Source organism: Panthera uncia, chromosome D1 (genome assembly GCF_023721935.1).
Source record: "Panthera uncia isolate 11264 chromosome D1, Puncia_PCG_1.0, whole genome shotgun sequence".
NCBI classification, from domain to species: domain Eukaryota; kingdom Metazoa; phylum Chordata; class Mammalia; order Carnivora; family Felidae; genus Panthera; species Panthera uncia.
The window spans coordinates 56619585-56637465 of NC_064808.1; the positions used below are offsets into that span (position 1 = coordinate 56619585).

Below are 17881 nucleotides of genomic sequence, written 5' to 3' on the forward strand. Positions count from 1 at the left end.
ATCGTAGCTTTTCTTGCATCTGGAGAATTAAAGATTACAGGGCAGCCAGGTAGCCTGATAATGTAAGAAAAGATGGGCATGTCCGAGAAGAGACAGGATGTGAGGACTGACTCACCAGTGGCAGAGCATGGGAGGAAGTTGGGCCACTGTCTAAGAAGGTAAAATAATTCCACTACAATTTTTAACAAATTGCTAACCACTAAGTGTGTTCTATTGTAAGACTATAGCAGCTGTAAGCAGTTCACACCTCCTTGCAGTTTACTCTGTGTGGACCTACAATGGATATTCACAAGATTGGAGACAGGGTAGAAAATGTAGAAAGCCTCCTGTGGTTGTATAGGTCTGGAGGAAGGGGAACGGATGCTGTTGCTAGAAAGCATAACTCTTCTCTAAGAACAAAAGCACTAAGCCTCTGGAGGAAGAGCTGCAAGCCCTATGGTTTCTAGGACAGAAGTGAAGGATTGGAAGAAGAAAAAGAAAACATCATTACACTTGGGGGTGAGGCAGAAACAGTGTTGGCCCTGGACTATTAGAAACCTCCTGTCCCTAGGGGAGGGACAGTATCACTGAGAGAAAGCCCTACCCTGATACCTCAGGGCACAGGGACACATTTGAGCTTAGCTCAAATGAGATAAAAGAGAAACTCAGCTCTCCTCCCCAACCAGGATAGAAAGCCTGAAGTGTATCACTTGAGGAGAGGCAAGAGCATAGTGAGTCACTCTTACTTAGGTGCAGGTTCATAGGGCAGAACTTGTTCCCTAAGTCTGAGGGTGGCACGAGTTCATTGAGCAAAAGCATCCAGCAAATCATCTCCACCATCACCACCTCCAAAAAGGAGAAGTTAGAGGAAATTTGAAGAATTTTGAAGTTGAAGGTAGCAACAAAATGGAAGCAACAAAACCCCAAACCAGCTTAGTTCCTGATTGTATTGACTCAGCCCCCAAATTAACAGTAGAAGAGGCATGTCCTTTTCTTTCTCGGCTGTCTCATGTTCTCTGTTGCACATGATGTTGAGCCTTCAATCAAAATTTTTGAAACAAAGAAAAGCAAAAACAAAACAAAGACCCATTGTTATCCCTTCCCCTCCCACCACCACCAGCAAAATGTTGTCAAGAGAATTTAACTCAAAAGAGGAAAAAAACTCAGTAGTGACTCAGATGTTGGGAATATCAGAGAGAGAATTTAAAATAACTGTGATTAATGGGCTTCGGGCTTTTATTGAAAGGTGGATAACCAGTATGGATAGATGGTAAATTTCAGCTGTGAGATGGAAACTATAAGAAACAGTCTAATAGATATGCTACAAATAAAGAACATGGTAAGAGAGATGAACAGTGCCTTTGACAGACACTCCAGTAGATTTGACACAGCTGAGAAAAGAATAAGTGAACTTGAATATAGATCAATAGAAATTACCTGAACTGATGTGCAAAGAGACTCTTTGACAAAAAACTAAGACAATTCATTACCACCAGTCCTACATTTTAAGAAATGTTAAAAGAATTTCTTCAGTGGAAGAAAAATGATACCAGACAGAAATGTGGCTCTACACACACAAAAAATGAGATCTCCAGAAATGGTTGAAGATACTATAAAGACATTTTTTCTTATTTTTAATTACTATAAAAGACAGTTGATTTTCTAATGCAAAAATAGCAGTGTTTTGGGGTTTATAACATGCATAAAGTAAAATGTGTGAAGAATGTGAGGAGTGGGGAAGGGAAGAATTGGGAGCATAGTATTTTCAGGTTTTTATACTCTACATGAAGTAGTATAATAATATTTGAAGGTAGACTTATTTATTGAAGTTATATACTGTAAACTCTGGGGCAGCCACGAAAAATTTAAAATAAAGATAAGACTGCGGCGCCTGGGTGGCTCAGTCGGTTAAATGTCCAACTTTAGCTCAGGTCATGATCTCGTGGTCTGTGAGTTCGAGCCCCACATCGTGCTCTGTGCTGACAGCCCGGAGCCTGGAGCCTGCTTCCAATTCTGTGTCTCCCTCTCTCTGCCCCTCCCACACTCACGCCTCTGTCTCTCTCATTCTTTCAAAAGTAAATAAACATTAAAAAAAATTAAAAAATAAAATAAAATGGAGATAAGACTAAGCCAATCGTGAAGAAAGAGGGAATTGTAAAAAAATATTCAATTCAAAAGCATGAAAAAAGAAGGGAAAAAGGAACAGAGAATAGGTAGAATATATAGAAAACAACTAGCCAAATGGTAGATTTTAATCTAAATGTCAATGATTATATTAAGTATAAGCAATCAAAATACCTCAGTTAAAAAACTGAGATTGTTCAGATTAATGTACATTTAAAAAAACCCAACTAAATGCTATCTGTAAGGAACCCACTTTTAATATAAGGGTAGATAGATTGATTGATTAAAAGTAAACGAATGGGAATAGTACACCATGCAGATACAAATTAAAAGAAGGCCAGAGTGGCAATATTATATTAGAAAAGGAGATTTCAGAACAGTGAATATTACCTGTGATAAAGACAGATTTTACATTATGGTGGAGAGGTCAGTCACAAAAAGATATGACAATTCTAAATATGTATGAACATAACAGAGCTTCACTATATATGTGTGTGTGTGTGTGTATACATGTATATATGTATATTTACGTATATACATGTATACACACACACGCAAACCATATATATACCATATATACACTATATATATACAACATATATGTATATACTACACACACACACACAGTGTTAAATGTGTGTGTGTATATAGCAAAAACTGATAAAATTGGAAGAAGAAATAGTCAAATCTATAATTAAAGGTGGAAGCTGCAACACTCATCTCTCAGTAATTCATAGAACAAGTGAAGAGAAAATCAGCAAGGATAAAGACCTTAACACTATTAACTAACTTGCCCTGATTAACAGCAGACCACCCCACTGCACACTATCAGAATATACCTTTTTATCGTACGCGCATTGAACATTCGGTTAGGCCATAGTTGCTATCATAAAACAAATTAAAAAAGAATCAGAATAATGCAAAATATGGTCTCTGACTAAAAGAAATAAACTAGAAATCACTAATAGATAAATCTGGAAAATTTCAAATATTTGGTAATCGTTCAACACGTACATGGGGTGGGGGGTGAAAGTTATCAATCTGAATGTCATCTGAAATCATTAAAGATTAAGATTTGGGGAGGAATTATACTGGGGCTAAAGGAGATGAGTGGTGCTCCTTGATTATGTTCTGTTTGGGGGGCAAAGTTACCAACATGTGGATCATTTAAATACTGGTGGGAGAGAAGAGAAGGGTACTTAGAAATATGTTGATAAAATGACTTAAGTTGGTGAACTTAGTGCTAAGGTCTAAACTGTATAATGTTCAATAATGTACTTCTTGTTCCTTCTCGCAGGAGAGGTGCAGAATAGTTGAAGGCCCCTTTTCCTGTTGGATCATAGTTCATGAAACCAAACCCCTTTGTAAGATTAGTGTGTCTGGATCTAAGATTGTTTTTCTGTGCTTCAGTATTTCTGGTGCTATCAGGCCTGGATTGTCAAGAACAGAAGATGCCCTCATTTCTTAGAGTAGGAAGATGTAAAAAGATTTTATGATCACATAAATGGACATGGAGGTTCCAGAAGTTGATGTAAATATAACAATCAGGCATATAAACACAAATACTAATCTCTGTGTAATGCTAAAGCAAACACTTAAAGGAAATTAAATGTTCTGTAATGGGTTTGGGGTTTGGGGTATCAGTTAAAATGTGGAATATTCATATAATTCACATCCACGGAGTTGAATTTTACACAGCCATTAAACATTATAACTTAGACTATCTGTCAACATGTAAAAATGCTTATGACATAATATGGAAAAATCAGAATATACATTTCCTGCACACTGTGATTGTAGCTAAAACTACTTATATTTATGAACTACGCGATAGCAGTCAAAATGCAGGTAATTTTTCCTTTTCTACTTTTTATACTCTCAGAAACGTTGTTGTATAGCATTTGTGGGTGAGAAGAAATTAACCACTTAAAAGATAGATAAACTTTATTTATTAGAGCAGTTTTTAGGTTCATAGCAAACTTGAGCCGAAGTTGCAGAGATTTCCCATATATCCCCAACTCTCACACATGCATAGCCTCCTCCATTATCAGCATCTCCCACCAGAGAGATCTGTTTATTACAATTGATGAACCTTTAGTGAATAAGCATCAACACCAGAGTCTATAGCCGCTTTCTTTTAAAATGAAGTCTGGGGATGCCTGGGTGGCTCAGTTGGTTGAGCATCCGACTTTGGCTCAGGACATGATCTCGCAGTCAGTGAGTTTGAGTCCCGCATCGGGCTCTGTGCTGACAGCTCAGAGCCGGAAGCCTGCTTAGGATTCTGTGTCTCCCTCTCTCTCTCTGCCCCCGCCCCCACCTCACGTCCTGTCTCTCTCTGTCTCTCAAAGGTGAATAAGTATTAAAAAAAATTTTTTTTAAATGAAGTCTGAATTTTGAAATCTCATCAGGGTTTCTTGGTCAGCAATCCAGAAATCTGGAGGCAGGTTACTCTTTGACTTACTCTTTGACTCCTGCTAGAGGCTGGACTTGTGTCAAAATTGAACAAGTAGGGAAGTTTCTTCTAGTTAATTCCCCCAGAAGACCTCTATCCCCAGTTTACTTTGCCTCTGAACTCTATTGCTCTCTCATAGTCGGGGGATGGGCTCTGCGTGTTTGGTTGTGATCGAGCAGTTGTATCTGCAGTGTTACATCTGGAATTGTCTTCCTCCGTCTGTCTCTAGGAAGTGCATTTTCAGCTGAGCACCTCAAGCTTCAACTCCAGAAGGAATCTCTGAATGAATTGAGGAAGGAGTGTACTGCGAAAAGGTAAATGCAACACTGAGAATAATAGTTAAGAGTGTTGAGTTTACCTTAAGGGTAGGATTTGGAAAAGCAGGATTCTGTAAAAGCTGCTGGTATTCATTTATATTCCACACACATCAGTGCCACATTCATTTATTCAACAAACATTTATGAAGCACCCTACGGAGCGTCATGCACGTGCTAAAAGTAGTTACGAGAGCTCCTAGCCTGATCAGAAATGTGAACAGTTGATCTTCTAGTTTATTTATGTATTGCTTATTTATTTTTAATGTTTATTTATTTTTCAGAGAGAGAGAGAAAGCAGGGGAGGGGAAGAGAGAGAATCCCAAGCAGGCTGGGTGCTTTCAAAAGGCACAGATCCCCACGCAGGGTTTGAGCTCACGAACCGTGAGATCACGACCTGAGCTGAAATCAGGAGTGGGATGCTTAACTGACTGAGCCACCCAGGCGCCCCTATTCTTCTAGTTTTTAAGGCCACTGCACCATGACTTAATGTTTGAATCTTCTCCTCTTCCTGTCTTCCACATGTAGTGTAGCTTATGGTCTTTTCTTCAGACTTAACTCCTGTTTAGTGTTCGTCCATTTGGATTACCTCCACAGCTCCTAGCTTGTCTTTCTAACATCAGTCTCTCCACTTTTCAGTTCATCCTCCATGTTGCTTATCAGACCTCTCCTCCTAAAATACTATTTTTACCATATTTTTTCTCCTTTTAAGAAGTCATGGTGATTGTTTTGCTTAACTTTTCAAATAACCTTCAGCAAATTGGCACTGTACAACTGTAGTTCATTTCAGTTGCTCCACAACATTCATTTCATAGGTGCTAATAGTTTTTCTCTTTATTTTTTCCAGCACATGCTTAATTTGATGCCACCTCTGTTCTTTTGCTCATGTTTACTCCCTTTTTCTGGAAAGTCATCTCATCCTACATTTTTCTTCAAGAAACCTTAGCAATTGAGCATTCAAGAATGTTAGACCTGGAAAGAACCGTGGAGATCATCTGGTCTAATCCTCTCAATTTGCAGATAGGAAGGCAAGGCTCTGGGAAGTTACTTTGACCAGCTCACAAGGAAAGCAGGACTAGATCCCTTTAACTCTTTAATGCTCTTTGCGTTACACTACTACTTTTACGTTCTCCTTTGACCTACAGTTTTGCTGAATTCCTCTTTTTTTTTTTTTAATCATTAGCACAATTGAGCAGGTAATTTATTCTATGGGTATTTTATCTCATGGTCTTATTTCTTTAGTTCAAGAGAAGAGCTGCATCATCTCATGCCACACCTTAGTGTTTGTTCTTTTTATTCTATTTTCCTAATGTGGCAGGCAGTAGCTGTGAGTGAAAAATAGAATACTTTTTAAAGATAATACCATGTAGATATTTCCTGAAATCAGATTGGCTTTCAGATTAAATGAGACCCTGGTCTTCTTACTGAGCCTCTCTAAATTTTTTATCCTTGTTTGTAAAATGGGTATAATAATATCAACCTAATTGAATTATTCCAATAAGTAAAGCCGTTTGTAAAGCTCCTGGCAGGTAGCGGTAGGTGCACAGTCAATGATTATCTGTACCCTTTACATCTCTTAGCATGATGCCTGATACACACAGTAGGCCCCAGTATATGGTTATCTTGATCTTATACTATTTAGAGATAGGTCAGGATTCATGTTAGCTATTATTCTGACTCTACTTCTGAGTTTCTGTGGCCCACTGCAGGCCATTTAATCTTCCTCTGCATCAATTATGTGGAAATAAATATTACCATGAAAACATTTTTTGTTTTAACAAATATGCTTTTTATCTTTCCTTATCAGAGAACTCTTTCTGAAGACTAATGCTCAGTTGACAATTCGTTGCAGGCAATTACTATCTGAGCTTTCCTACATTTACCCTATTGATTTGGTAAGTTTCAAATTTTCTAGGAAAAAATTTTTTTAAAGATGGTTTCTGTTTGAAATTTCCTCTCAATGAAAAAATTCATTGCTCTAGTCTTAATCATATGCTTTGTCATGAATCATTCAGAAGCTAATATCTATTTAAAAAAATAGATTTGGAATGAATTGGCATTCAGTTCCACCATTTGATTTTTTATAGCAATTTGATGGTGAAATGCACTCATTTTCATCTGAAAGAATGCCAAATAAATTTCTGGTTTCCTTATGATCTTTTTTACTCAGCCAGATTATCCACTGCCATCATTTCTTTTTCTTTTCTTTCTTTCTTTCTTTCTTTCTTTCTTTCTTTCTTTCTTCCACTGCCATCATTTCTTTCTTTCTTTCTTTCTTTCTTTCTTTCTTTCTTCCTTTCTTTTCTTTTCTTTTCTTTTCTTTTCTTTTCTTTCTCTTTCTTTCTCCCTCCCTCTTTCTCTTTCTTTCTTTCTTTCTTTCTTTTGTTTATTTATTTATTTTGACAGAGAGAGAGCACGAGGCAAGGTAGAGCAGAGAGAGAGAGAGAGAGAGAGAGAGAGAGGGAGAGAATGCCAATAGGCTCTGCGCTGTCAGCACAGAGCCGGTGACGCAGGGCTCAATCTCACTAACCATGAGATCGTGACCTGAGCCAAAATCATGAGTCAGATGCTTAACTGAATGAGCCCCCCAGGAGTCCCGCATTTCTGACGCATACATGCAGATGCATGTGTACTGCTTTAAAAATATAACTGGTAATTAATTTGTATTTGTTAGTACTACTTAGGAAATTCCTGGGGTAACTGCCAGGAGGTCAAGTTTTTGAATCCAGTTTTTTAGAGTAAATGTAAAAAGTAAAGCTTCAATAAAATTAGAAAGATGAGAATTCTCTTTTAGAGAGCCAAGTCACTAAACTTGATGGCTTTATTTTCTTTTTAATGAAAAGAAATTTAAAAGACTAATTTTCTGAGGAAAGCTAATAGAATTTTAGGTTGCTTACAGAATTTTGTTAATTCCATTGAAAAATCTTCATTTATAACTAGGGATTCGTGGGGATATTTTTGTAATAAAAATTTTACATGGCTTTTTGCTTGGACATGATGTTTTAAATGTTTATATTATAGAAAATTTCAAGTATATATAAATGTGCAGATGGTAGTATAATGAATCATTATGTACTCATCATCCAGCTTCAACAATTATGATAGTATTTTGTGTCCAGAACAGTATTATCTTTGAGTTAACACTGGTCTGCTTAATTCTCTGAGATTTAACTTAGGGTTTCTGTGCTTTAAACAGAAAAAGAATTAATTTCATTCTTTGGTTGTATTCACAGAATGAGCATAAGGATTACTTTGTATGTGGTGTCAAGTTGCCCAATTCTGAGGACTTCCAAGGTATTTTATTTCTTTTTACATCTAAAGATTTGGTGTATGTGATATATGGGTATGTTGCAGAGAAAAAAACAGAGATATCTTGAAGAGTTGGTTGCCTAGCAGAGGGTTTTTGGACCTTCTGTCCCTTCCCAAGTGAAAGAGTCAGATTCTCTGATGGAAGACTTAAGAGGATATTTAGTTCTAATCATGGGGAAAAAATTATTGAGTTGTATATTTGAAATTTAAAAGGAAATAGTTTTTATGTGGGCTTTAAGAAAATCAGACAATGGCATTCTTAAGAATACTAATAATCTCCCTATCCTTTTGGTTTGATTTTCATGAAAGATTTGTATGTGGTTGGGAGCAGAAGCACAACCAACATTAATCTGTTCTGTTGTTATTTAGAAAATCATATGTCTGGTAACGTGAAACGTCTTTGAAAATTTAATTTTGTGACATTCCTACTACCACAGGCTCAACTTTTGTTACACTGTCATTTCTGTCCTCTTTGAACTAAGAAAAAGTTACATTAGAGATATTATAGACTGTGATTTATAGTAATTGCTATATTTTAAAGTTCCTAATCTCTTTACCAGTAGGCCAAAGGAAAGAACTTCTTTTATTTGACATTTTGGTAAAGAGATTTTTTTTTTTTTTATTGTTCGCAAAGTGGGTTCTTTTCCCCTAGCCTATGCAGTGCTTTGAGGCTTATTAAATAGCTTTATAGATTATTCCCAAAGGTAGCATATTATGTATGTGGGAAGAAGTTATTCAAGAAGACAGCATTACAGGTTTTGTTTGGGACCTTCCTCCATTTCTTGATAAAGAAAATGTTGTTATTTATGGTCCTTTAACATTTAAGACTGATTTATTACCTACTTTGGCCTTTATAGCAACCCTTACAGCAAGTAGTTGGCACATAATATGAGTGATAAAATAGGAATGGGAAAACCTGTATTAAGTCCTGTTTCCCCTTCTAGAAACCATGTAATTTGGAGCAAGCCATCCAAGCTCAACTCAAAAGTTGATTTCCTAATCGATATCATGAACATATTGATTCATGTCCTTACCTGTTTTGCATTAATGTTGAGAAGATTAGATCTGTAAAAGCATTACATTTGCCTTATCTTTAATACTCACAAAACAAAGGAAACCTATAAAGAAAGTGGTATAATCTCATATTACATAGCATGTAAATGAGCTATTTATTTAGTTAGTGACTTGCTCAAGACCACAAAACTAGGTAACGATCTATCCCGGATTTGTCTGGTTTCCATTGTAAAATGGTCCTTCTAATCTCCATAAGTCATGGAGATGTGTTTTGGTGTTAATTTTAGGCAAGTTATGGTGTCCTGAAGGCCATAACACATCTTTTTCCTCATTCGTTCATTCGTTCAACAAACCTATTGAGTACCTTGAGCCTTGTGCCAGGTTCCGGGGATATAGAGCAACGATCAATTGGGAAAAGTACTAATCGAGCACACCTATATGCCAGGCACTGTGCTGGATTTTGAGGGTATAATGATAGAAGAAACAAGTATGTTCTCTCCTTTCATGGAGTGTACAATCTTTTAAGGGAGACAACCAATAAGAAAATAAGTATTTAACAAGTATTTAATAAAGGAATATGTTATTATAGACAGTAGGAGAACCTACTTTAGAGAAAGCAGTTAGAGAAGGCCTCTCTGAGAAGAAACATTGGACAGAAAATTTGAAGGCTGAAAGGATCCAACTCTCTGCTACATCTGGGGGAAGAGCTTTCCTCGAAGAGGGGGCAGCAAGTACAAAGTTCACGATGGAGCAATGAACTTGATATATCTGAAAAAAAAAATTCAGGGTAGGGGGTATGGGAGAAAAGACCTGTATTTTGGACAAATCATATAATCCCTCAGCTTAATTTCTTCACCTATAAAATGGGTAATATCTACATTCTCATTTATTGTGATGACTGAATGAGATAATAATACTTGAAAGAGCTTTGCATATAAGGTACTCATGTAAATGTAATGGGAATTGGTTGTGAGAGAGAGGAGGGAAAGGGAGGAAAGTAGGAGAGAAAGAAGGAAAGACCAAAAAGACCAGACCTGTGTGACTGGAGAGTAGCGAGCAGGAGGAAGGTAGGAGGAGGTCAGCCAAGGCCTAGAGGCCACCGTAGGGCGTTTGTGTTATTCTCAGTGGAGTGGGAAAACCCTGCAGGGCTTTAAGAGAGGGATGACATGAGCTGATGATATAATCAATCTTCGATTCTATTTTTGTGTTCTATAAAGTATTCTGTTTCCTAGTTTTTCACAGCTTTTGCCAGCTCTGTCTTCCTAGTATGTCCAACAAGCTGAGTCTATTTTTCCCACCCTTTAAATAATTAGTTTAGCTTTTTGGTGCAGTTTGCTGAAAATGAAATGGGAGATAAAATGAAACAAATGTGTAAATTTTCACTCTAAGGCCCTGTTCGCTCCCTGTGATGCCTCACAATCAGAAATTTTAAGAAGCACATATGGTAGTGTTGGACTTTAAAATCTTATGTTAGCATTCTGCAAGGCACTTCCATATTCTCAATTCACTGAATGTCTTGTGTTGTGTCACCTGCTGGGCCAGGTGCTGAGAGTGTGCAAAGATGAGTAGGACATTGATCCTACCTCAGTGGGCTTTCGGTCCAGGTGAGGCCATTAAACTTGTAATCAGAGCCATCAAGACATATTTATTGATTTCATACCCTGTGTCAGGCACTTTGAAGTTTATAGTAGGTACCCAAGATTCAAAGAAGTGGAAATACTCAGTGCCGTCAGGAGGGGATCGTGAAAACCTTTACAGGGAAGATGGTGCCTGAGGTGTCTTAAAAGATGAAATAGTATTCCCCTGGTGAGAGAAGGGTAGGAGGACATTTTAGATTGGGAGAGTAGAGAAATATGGTAACATGGAACATCGTGCGTGGTGCTTCTTGTTTGTTTAATTTTCACAACTGTGAGAATGAATTCCTTCTGTGAAGGAAAGAATTACACTCAATTTTTATTTTTTTTTTTAAGACAAGAAAATTGAGGCTCAGAGAGATTAGTTAATTTTTCCAAAGACTCATACTAGCCAGTAGCAGAGCTAAAGTCATTCCTGGTCAGTCTGGTTTTAAGGTCTGTATTATTCCTGTCATGGTGCCGTTTTTGTCCTTGTTTTGAATAATAACCTCTTCCAAACTTCTGACAGCTTTTTAGTGTTCTGTAACAGCTGCATTCTTGGTCATTCTCTCGTAAGGAACTCCAAACTGGTTATTCTGTGATATTTGTGAGAGACTTTACTGGGATAGACTTTACAATGCCTGGGTCGACACTGTTTGGGAAACCCTACTGTAGTGGCCCAAACTTTATTGTTCTTTTCTAAATGGGTAAGTTACTGTTAGAGTATGCCAAAGAAGCCTGGACACCGTGGGAGAAAGTTGTCTGGTGAAGGGTATTCATTTGAGTTCCATTGACTGAGACATTTCTCGTTAAAAAAAAAAAAAAAAAAAAAAAAAAAATTGTGTGTGTTTTTAAGTAATCCATAACACGAGAGCCTTTTGTGGTAATGAGACCCAGATTTCCTTCTGTGTCTGTATTCCTTTATGCAGGCATGATTTCTTGGAAAGGAGAGACCATATGTCAAACAGTGTCTCATTGAGAACATGGAATGATTCCATAGATGCTGTGGCAGTGATTAGAGTCTTAAATATTTTGTCCTGTCTGGATCAGTGAGTGCTTGGTTCCTTACCAAATCAGCTGCCTCAGTGATTGGGAAGGCAGGATGGTAAGAGCTTTTAGATCACTTATTTGTACTTGGATGCATTTGAATATTAATAGTTTGTCCAACATATAAGTCAAAGGGACATTTGAATCAATTTATAATATTGTCATGGCCATTGTGGGTTGATGGTATTTATTATCATAAAAATGACACAAAAACTGCTGCTCTGAATAACTATTCACGTTTGAAAAACAAGTCAGAAATTATTATTATGAGGAAACTGCAGATTTTTGTTTTGGTTTTAAGCCCCTGAAAGCATTGTTTAAATTAAGCTCTTTTTCACACACCTGAGTCCTAGAGTTTATTCCTGTTCTCTCTGAACCCTTCCACTCCCCCTCCAACTCCTTCTCCCCAGCAAGCCTATCATCTGTAACCTTCCTAACCCCGAGAGCGGCATAAGGAACGCAAACCTCTGCTCTGCATTAGGTGTTAGGGACGTCATTAATGCTTACTGGAAAAGCACACCCCCGAGAGCCAGGTTTTGGCTTTGGCAGGTAAAACGTCTTTTAGATCTTGGAATGCTGGAAACCTTAAACCTTTTGGTTTTTTAGCTAAAGTGATTGGCAACAGAAAGTGACATCTGAGGTTCGTGGCCAGCAATAGCCATAATTAACCACATGAGCTCACATTTTCCCACTGGAGGTTCAGTGGTCTTGGGGTGATGAAAGTGACTTCCCTACCAGGAGGTGGTTTTCTTTTTGAGGGTATTGGAATACCCTTGGGCCCTGTAATGCCTCACCCGTGGTCCTTTTAAAATGCTTTTTAATATAAAGCTTCAATATTGGAAATCCAACACCGTGGCGTTTAACAGTGAGGCTATGACGGAGCACTGTGGCCTGGAATGGAAACAACCTAGGGTTTTTAATAGGCGGAGCGGGGAGTCTTGTGGTGGAAACAATGGTGAGTGTGAATAACCAGAATCAAAGCCGATTTCCAATTTTAGCGAGTTTTCGGCTTTTGCTGTTTCTTTTTGGATTTTGATTTGCATGTGTAGGCTTCTCATAGAGATGCCTTTTTATCTTTAAATTTAAGCAAAATTGTTTTGATCATTGAAAAGAGGTGCTGTTAGAAGACTAGTTTTTGTTCTTTTAATAGATCCGTGGATGTGGTCTCAAAATTTACAAATGCAATTCCTTAGTATTATTAGCCTTTCAGTAATATGGAAAAATGTAGATGCTTGTGTGTTTAGCATTGGATAGGTTTTTTTTAAGCATTCATGGTTTGCATTTGACCTGTTTGGAAGGCTGGTTAAGAGGCCTGCTGCTGCTTTCTAGAAGTTTGCAAATTCTTTTCTGTCTGGCCTCATAGGAAGGGAAAAGCTTAGTGTAAAGCACATATAAAAAAGTCCAAACTTAGCGTAGTATTATACTTCATTACTGTAAGTTGTCTGCTTCCTCTTCTCTCACTTCAGAAGAAAGTTCTTAAAGACCAGGTCCTTTTACTGATAGAAATATTTTAAATTCGATAGGCCCTACCCTTTACAGAAAGCGGAGGCACAGGATTCAGTGACTTCTCATAGACTTCAGTATCCTAGCTGTGACTCCAGGGATAGGTATTTTAAGGGCAGGGGGGGTATATACAGTTCACCCTCTTATTTTATCACTCATGGATTTTATCTGTAGGACTCTGATCAAGTCACTTATACAGTCTGAATTACATTTTTTTCTCATCTCTAAACTGCTGGCATCAGATTCAGTGATTTGAGATTCCTCCTAGCTCTAACATTATATGATGATTAAATTATAATGTGGTGAATTTACAATGTAGTCTAATGTAATTTTAGTCTCTAAGGTACTGTGGTATCCAGATTTCAACACAAGTGTTATAGGACTCAAGGTACTTGCATGGGATTGGGGCAAGAGGACATGGTCTCTAAGAACAGTTAGGATTCTAGTCAGTTAGGGCATGACTCAGTAGTCAGTTGAAATGAATGCTGGTTCATTTTCTTCAGCAGTTTGATTTGAGAGAACGTCAAATTTTAGTTGAGAAGCCCATTCTCAGTCAAACACTTGACAAGTCACAGAGAACTCGGTGTCCTTTGCCCTTATAAGAGAAGTGTGAAGAAACTAAGGTGATACAAGTGTGTCATATGCTTGGTACATTCTAGTGCCCGAGTTAAATTGTTATGTGTTCCACAGTAAACTTCTGAGACAGTATGGTGGAGTGCTTAAAGACAGAGGCACTGGTATCAGGCCAGCCCATATGGTGTTACTGTGTTACTTCAGACGGGTTCCATAACTTCTTTGACCCTTAGGTTCTTCATCTGTGAAACGAACGAAATAGCATATAAAAAGGTACCCAGTTTCGTAATTGCTGATGAATTAATGACTATCATAAATAAAAGTACTATAGTCAGTTCCTTGCAGAAGAAAGTATACAGTGAATGTTACCTGTTTTTGTAGTATACTCAAAAAGAAACCAAGAATCCGCTGTGGTAGTCAGTGGTGGAGAATGAAATGATGAATAGATGACTATAGTGGCATTCCTACAACAAGAAGGTAGTACTTGGATAACTAAATATAAAAAGAACGTGAAAAAATACCACTAATAGTTGAAGTTAAAGATACCTTTAGAAATCAAGCCAAGGTCATCTCAATTATTTCAGCCTTTTCTCTAGCTAGAGATATTCTAGATTATGTGTTAAGCCTTTTAGAGGTGTGTGTGTGTGTGTGTGTGTGTGAGAACTTTTAAAAGTATTTTGGGAAGACTATATATCAAACAGTTACTTTTTTGTTCCTTCTGGGGCAAACTTGAAACGTTTTCCTTTATTACTCTCTTCTGAGTACCTGGTGATTATTATCCTTGGTAGGTAGTAGCAGAAGTCTAGATGGTGAGTTAAAAATGTTGGGGCACCTGGGTGGCTCAGTCGGTTGAGTGTCCGACTTTGGCGCAGGCCATGATCTCATCATTTGTGAGTTCGAGTCTCAGGTTGGGCTCTGTACTGACAACTCAGCCTGGGGCCTGCTTCAGATTCTGTGTCTCCTTCTCTCTCTGCTCCTTCCTCGCTCGTGCGCTGTCTCTCTCTGCCTCTCAAAAATAAAGAAATGTTAAAAAAATGTAAATTATTTGTGACTTCTTTTTTTTTTTTTTTAAGTTTATTTTCTTTTGAGAGAGAGAGCATGCGCATACGGGGGGAGGAGGGGGCGGCGGGGGAAGGCAGAGAGAGAATCCCAAGCAGGCTCTGCACCGTTAGTGCAGAGCCCTATGCAGGGCTCAAACTCACAAACCATGAGATCATGCCCTGAGTCGAAAACAAGAATCAGACACTTAACTGACTGGGCCCCCCAGGCGCCCCTATCTGTGACTTCTTAAAAGATAGATGCTTATGTTTGACCGTTGGGTACATACATTTTTGCCCCAACAGTTGCTTCTACCTAAATTGAATCAATAAGATATAAACTGTGGCTTTTGGACTTTTACTTTCCTTTTTAAAATATTTTTCCTCACTATCCTGTTTCTAACTTCACAGTCTTATTTATGCAACACTGTCTCGTAGATAGAAAATACCCCGTAAGGATGCATTGTGCCATTTCAATTCACCTTAGACTGAATAATTTGTACAATAGTACAGCAGTAGAACTATATTGCTTATAAAGTTGTTAATGAATAAAATGTATAATGCTCATGTAGTGTACTATGATTGAACCTCTGAAACTAATTTTCACATTATAACAGACCAGGTATTATTTCTGTCTTTAAAAATGCCAGGAAAGTAATGGATATTAGAGTGTATTAAGAACTCTTAAGATAAACATGAAATGTCAGTCTCATCACATTAATTATTGGGCGGTAGTTTTAAATACAGTAAGTGAAATTTCAAGTCTTGTTAATATGTTTAGATTTATTTAAAAATCCTATAATTTAGATGTGATTAATATTTTATTTACTAGTTATTTCTTATAAAATCTCTTGAAATTGATTATGATCTATTATATACATTTATAAGGTAAATAGTTATTTTCTTTTCCTCTGCTTTTGAATTTACAGCAAAAGATGATGGAAGCATTGCTGTTGCCCTTGGTTACACTGCACATTTGGTCTCCATGATTTCCTTTTTCCTACAAGTGCCCCTGAGATATCCTATAATTCATAAGGGATCTAGATCAACAATCAAAGATAATATCAATGACAAACTGACTGAAAAGGAGAGAGAGTAAGTATCTTTTTTTATATACTTTTAATATAAGCCAGTTTGAAACATGGAATATATTAAAAATATAAAATGTGACCTAGATTGTGATTTTTTATATATCCTTTGTGAAGTGCTTCATTTTAAAAAATATATATATATATTTTATGTTTTATTTTTTTATATTTGAGAGAGAGACAGACAGACGGAGCACAAGCAGGGGAGGGGCAGAGAGATGGAGAAAGAATCTGAAGTAGGCTCTAGGTTCCGAGCTGTCAGCACAGAGCCCGCTGTGGGGCTCGAACTCGTGAGCAGTGAGATCGTGACCTGAGTCAAAGTCAGACGCTTAACCGACTGAGCCACCCAGGCGCCCCAGTGCTTCATTTCTTTTAAATAGAATGTGGTTATTCATTTAGATTATAATAAATCCTACACTTCTTAAAATTGCTAATGATAGCAAGATTGACTCTAATTTGCTTTTGTGAGAACAAGTGTTATATACTCTGCATATTCTCATGTAGAACCTAGTGCTTGCTAGTCAACAAGTGAAATGATTAAAGATTTGTCAGACAAACAAGAAAAGCATAAAAGACTCAGCAGCAGGTTGTACATGTCTGAAAAGTAGATTAGTGAACTGGAAGATAGGTCAGTAGAAAATATCCTGACCAAAGCACAAATAAAAAAAAAAAGATGTATTCTATAGAAAAGTGCTAGACTGACATAGGACCCAATAAAAAGATACATATAATACACATACATACAATACATATAATACATATAATTGGGGTCACAGAGGGGGAAAAGAAAGCATAGAGAGTAATAAATGTAATATTTAAGAGTTAATGACAGAATTTCTCAAATTTGACGAAATGTATCAAGCTACAAATTCTAGAAGCATTAACTGCAACTCGGAAGTACAAAGCAAACATACTTAAGGAAATTATATTAAAACAACTGAAAACCAAAGACAAAGTGAAAATACTGAAAGTAGTTAGTAAAAAAAAAGACAAATTAGCATCAAAAGAGCAACAATAAGACTGAAAGCTAATTTCTCAGTAGCATCTTTAGGAACCATAAAAGTGATACAAGGACATTTTAAAAGTACTATAAAACAGGAGCGCTTGGGTGGCTCAGTTGGTTAAGCATCTGACCTCGGCTCAGGTCATGATCTCATTGCTTGAGGGTTCAAGCCCTGCTTTGGGCTCTGTGCTGATACCTCAGAGCCTGGAGCCTGCTTCAAATTCTGTATCTCCCCCTCTCTGTCCTTCCCCTGCTGATGCTTTGTCTCTCTCTCTCACTCTCAAAAATAAATAAACATTAAAAAAAATTTTTTTAAATGTTTAAGTACTATAAAACAATACTGCCAGCTTAGAATTCTATACTAGGTGAATATTTCCTTCAAAAATGAAGGCAAAAATAAAAGATGTTTCAGACCATCAGAATTGAGAAAATGCATCCCAGCAGACTGTGGTAAGGGAAATGCAGGTGCTAAAGTCAGAATAAAAGTAAACATAGCACAGAAACAAGGAAATATGGAAAAGAACAAAGACAACAGAAAGGGTAAGTGTGAGTACATCTAAATTAATTTTGACTACAAAACAAATAGTAGTTGTTATGCCCAGAATTCGTGATCCCCAAAGACCACTAGGGAGCCGAGTCTGATGCAAAAGCAAAAGAGCCTTTATTCGAGCTAGCTCAGCTCAATCCCCTACCTGCACACAGTGGTGAGATACCGGGGAGAGAGAGCGAGTTTCAAAAGGACAAAGGTTTTATTGGGGCCTAGGGGCAGTTGGTGAGGTAATGGCTGTGGCCTCAGCCGATTGGCTGGGGAAGGGTCCGAGTCCT

At 37.4% G+C, this 17881-nt stretch overlaps 2 protein-coding genes across 4 annotated transcripts in view; both read left to right on the forward strand.

The window, feature by feature from the left end:
* Positions 1-17881, forward strand: part of RPS3 (ribosomal protein S3) — a 780806-nt gene that overhangs the window by 536516 nt on the left and 226409 nt on the right. The window lies entirely within an intron of this gene.
* UVRAG (UV radiation resistance associated) overlaps positions 1-17881 on the forward strand; it is a 296234-nt gene that overhangs the window by 158371 nt on the left and 119982 nt on the right. For all 3 annotated transcript variants that reach the window (XR_007455275.1, XM_049619579.1, XM_049619586.1), the window contains exons 9-12: positions 4785-4869; positions 6677-6764; positions 8103-8163; positions 15895-16060. Coding sequence is in view for 2 of the 3 variants with exons in the window: in XM_049619579.1 (XP_049475536.1) it covers positions 4785-4869; positions 6677-6764; positions 8103-8163; positions 15895-16060 (400 nt within the window). In the remaining variant the exon portion in view is untranslated. The remainder of the gene's footprint in view (positions 1-4784; positions 4870-6676; positions 6765-8102; positions 8164-15894; positions 16061-17881) is intronic.